Genomic DNA, 3,086 nt, shown 5'->3' on the forward strand with positions numbered 1-3,086 from the left:
ACAGGGAGAGGTAGTGGAAAACCTGGGAAGAGGCAGCACAAGCTGAAGGTAGGAAGCGGGAAACCCCCCTGTGTGCACATGAGCAGGGCAGGATGGAAAACCTCCGCTGCTCGAGGGCACGTCTGGTTGGGCTCTACAGGGAGAAGGGCTGGGGACTTTTCTTCTGCTCTAAAGGATAGAGTATGTGGCAGCCTGTGGTGCTGGGGAACTGGTCCAGGAGCTGTGAAGAGGAGCAGGAGGAGGGTGGTGGGAGTGATCCGGCTCTGCTGCAGCCCAAGGAAACCTGAAGCTGCTGCAGGGACTGGCGTGAGATGAGCCAGGTCAGCCCCACACACCCCTGTGAGCCCCTCCTTTGTGTGCTGGGACCATCAGGTTAGCAGGGCTGGAGCTCCAGGTCCTGCCTTGCCCAGCCAGCCTATCCAGGGGAGGCTCTGAGCCACCAAAGGGAGGGAAATCACTGTTCATGGTGACATTTCCCCACACTTTACCTTTGGGGTTATGTTATATTTGTCCGGATGGATGATTTTCAAGTCCATGAGCAATTCCCCAAGAACCAACAAGGCATCCAGGATCACCAGCCAGACAACCCCAATCTGTCAGAGGAGAAGAACCAACATGAATCCCCTCCCAGCACAGACCACAAGAGGAGCCATTGTGGCCCTTACAGCTGAACACACCCCAACACCCACAGCCCTGATTCAGCTGGTTGTGTTTCATGGAGCTTTCCATTGCTCCCACTCCCCCTGGATGGTGGGTTATTCCTGCAAAGTCCCACCCCCATGAAACCACTTGGCTCCCCATAAACCCAACCACCTCCCAGCCCTTGATCTGGGGAGCTCGAGACAGGGGGAGCACGTGCTGGTGCCGCAGCGACCCAGAGGCACCGAGGCCTGTCCCCGCTCAGGAAACACCTGCACCCACGGAGCAGCTCAGCTCAGCTCCCACAGCACAGCTCAGCCGGGGGCTCATGAGCTCAGCCCTGTTTCCTGAGCTCCATCCCACACCCGCCCTTGGCCTGGGCTTGTTCTGCCTCACCTGAAACCTGTGGGAGCTGAAGAGCTTTTTCATCATGTCCTGGAAGGAGATCTGTCTCCTGGCAGGCTCCACCTTGATCTCCGAGTCCTGCTGCTTGTCCCCATTGTCCTCCTCCTCCTCCCATTTCTGGTAGTCATTGCTCCACTGCACGGGGTCATCGCCCACCACCGTGAAGTGCTTCAGGTACCTGGACATGGCTCTGGGTCAAGCTGGCATCACCCTGCCAACTGAGGGACAAGAGCAGAGCGTCACCTCCCCGCTCAGGGCGGACCAAAGATGCCAAATCTCCCGGTTTCACCCCAGGGAGGGGACAGGACCGTGACCGGCTGACGGGAAGTTGCTAAACGCTGGGACCGCAGGTTTTGCATCACCTCCCCTTCCCCCGGCACCACGAGGAGCCCCCGCTGCCCTCCCCAGCCTTGTTTGTGCCCCATCTGCTGCTCCACAACGAGGAACTTCCTCACGAGTTTTTTCCAAACTTCTCCAAGCAAAGCATCGATTACAGGAGCAAAAAAGCACCAGCCCTTATCTGGCACCTTGTGATGCAGGTGGAGGCAGCTGCCCTTGTGGTTCTGTTGGACACTGATCCACAGAGGCTGCTGGTCAGAAGCCAAGGGGAAGAACAGCCATGGTTTCCCTTCATTAACATCAGGGACCCCTGTTATTTCAGCCTTTGCAGGTAAATGAAACAGGTGATCCCCACGTTTCAGCCTGGCCAGTGGGTGACACCGACCTCCCCATCTCCTCTCCCTGCATCCTCCAGAGCCGACCTCACCCTTGGGCATCCCAGTTTCAGCCCATTCCTGTGGACACTCTGTGAGGGGCAAGACCACCAAACCCAACTCCTAATCATTCAGGCCACACTCCAGCAATGAAAACCACACGGATGAAACACCGAGTTCGCTGGGAGTGCAAGACCCGGGGGTCTCACAGATGGGCTGAAGGGCTGCAGGAGAGGCTCCTGTGTTCCCATCGCAGCCCCCCCAGTTCTTCTTCCTCTTTGGGCAGCCCGGCGAGACTGTGTGGCCCACAAACCCTCCGAGATGCGCTCCCGCCGCCAGCACAACCCCCATCCCCACCCCGCTCCCGTCCTTTCCCGGAGCCGCCCGGGGGGCTCAGCACAACCTCCCCCGGCCCAGCCCGTGCTCCGGGGCTGCTCGCCCTGCCCTCGGCTCTCGCTGGGCTCCGCTCCCAGCGGCGGTGGTGCCGGAGGGCGGGTGGGCTGCGGCCACCCCGTCACCTGCCGTGAGGACGGAGATGGTTCCCTCGGTGCCGCCACAGGGGCAGCACCTTCGTTCTCCGTCGCGGGCACCGAGCGGAGTCCCGCGGGGAGCGGCCCTGGGCATCGCCCCCCGGCCCCGGCATCTCCCCCCGGCCCCGTGCGGGGCGGCCGCGGGGCCTGGAGCCGCGGCCGGCGGGTGGAGCGTCCCGGACCCCGGGGCTCCCGGACCTCCCCCATCCCCAGCCTGGCGGAGCGGGACTGAGCCCTGGGCGGGGCGGGACCCCGGGGGAAGGACGTGGCGGCCCCCGCTGCAACCCCCCACCCCCGGCCAGCACCCACCGGGCCGAGCCCCAGGGACGCCCCGGCCGCCCCCGCTACCCCCGGCCCCGCTCCCCTCTGTCCCCGGTACCGTCAGTGCTCGTCCCGGCTGTGCCTGAGCCGCCGCCGCCGCGGGGCCTCCGCGGACCGGCCCCGCCTCCCCCGGACAGGGGCGGCCCCGGCCCGGCCCCGCCGCCTCCTCCCACCGCGCCCGGAGGGGCTCCAGCGGGTCCCCCCATCCATCCTCGGGTCCGCCGTCCATCCTCAGAGTCCCCTCATCCATCCACAGCGTCCCCCCCATCCGTCCCCGGCGGTCCCGTCCGACATTTCCCCTTTCCGCAGCTTTTCTTTTTTCCCCGCTCGGGAGCTGCCGGAACAGGAGACGCCGCCGGATGGAGTTTAAACTTTTTTTTTTCTCCACTGTTTTTAAACTTTTTTTTTTTTCCCTGCCCGACACAGCGAGCAAAGATCCAGGACGGTGGGAAGTTAAATCCTGAGTCTCTGCCGAGCT

The 3,086-nt window shown here is 63.3% G+C and overlaps 1 protein-coding gene across 1 annotated transcript; it reads right to left on the reverse strand.

The window, feature by feature from the left end:
- Window positions 1–4: 4 nt before the first annotated feature.
- Window positions 5–2,742, reverse strand: LOC108491857 (voltage-gated hydrogen channel 1-like; the record flags this gene model as incomplete). Its single annotated transcript, XM_017803656.1, has 4 exons — window positions 2,667–2,742; window positions 1,036–1,262; window positions 489–593; window positions 5–22 (listed from the first exon to the last, which is right to left on the reverse strand). Coding segments are annotated over exons 2-4 (318 nt in total), but the record flags the coding sequence as incomplete, so codon positions are not given.
- Between the last annotated feature and the right edge of the window lie 344 nt (window positions 2,743–3,086).

This window comes from Lepidothrix coronata, unplaced genomic scaffold (assembly GCF_001604755.1).
Source record: "Lepidothrix coronata isolate B3197 unplaced genomic scaffold, Lepidothrix_coronata-1.0 Scaffold2008, whole genome shotgun sequence".
NCBI lineage: Eukaryota > Metazoa > Chordata > Aves > Passeriformes > Pipridae > Lepidothrix > Lepidothrix coronata.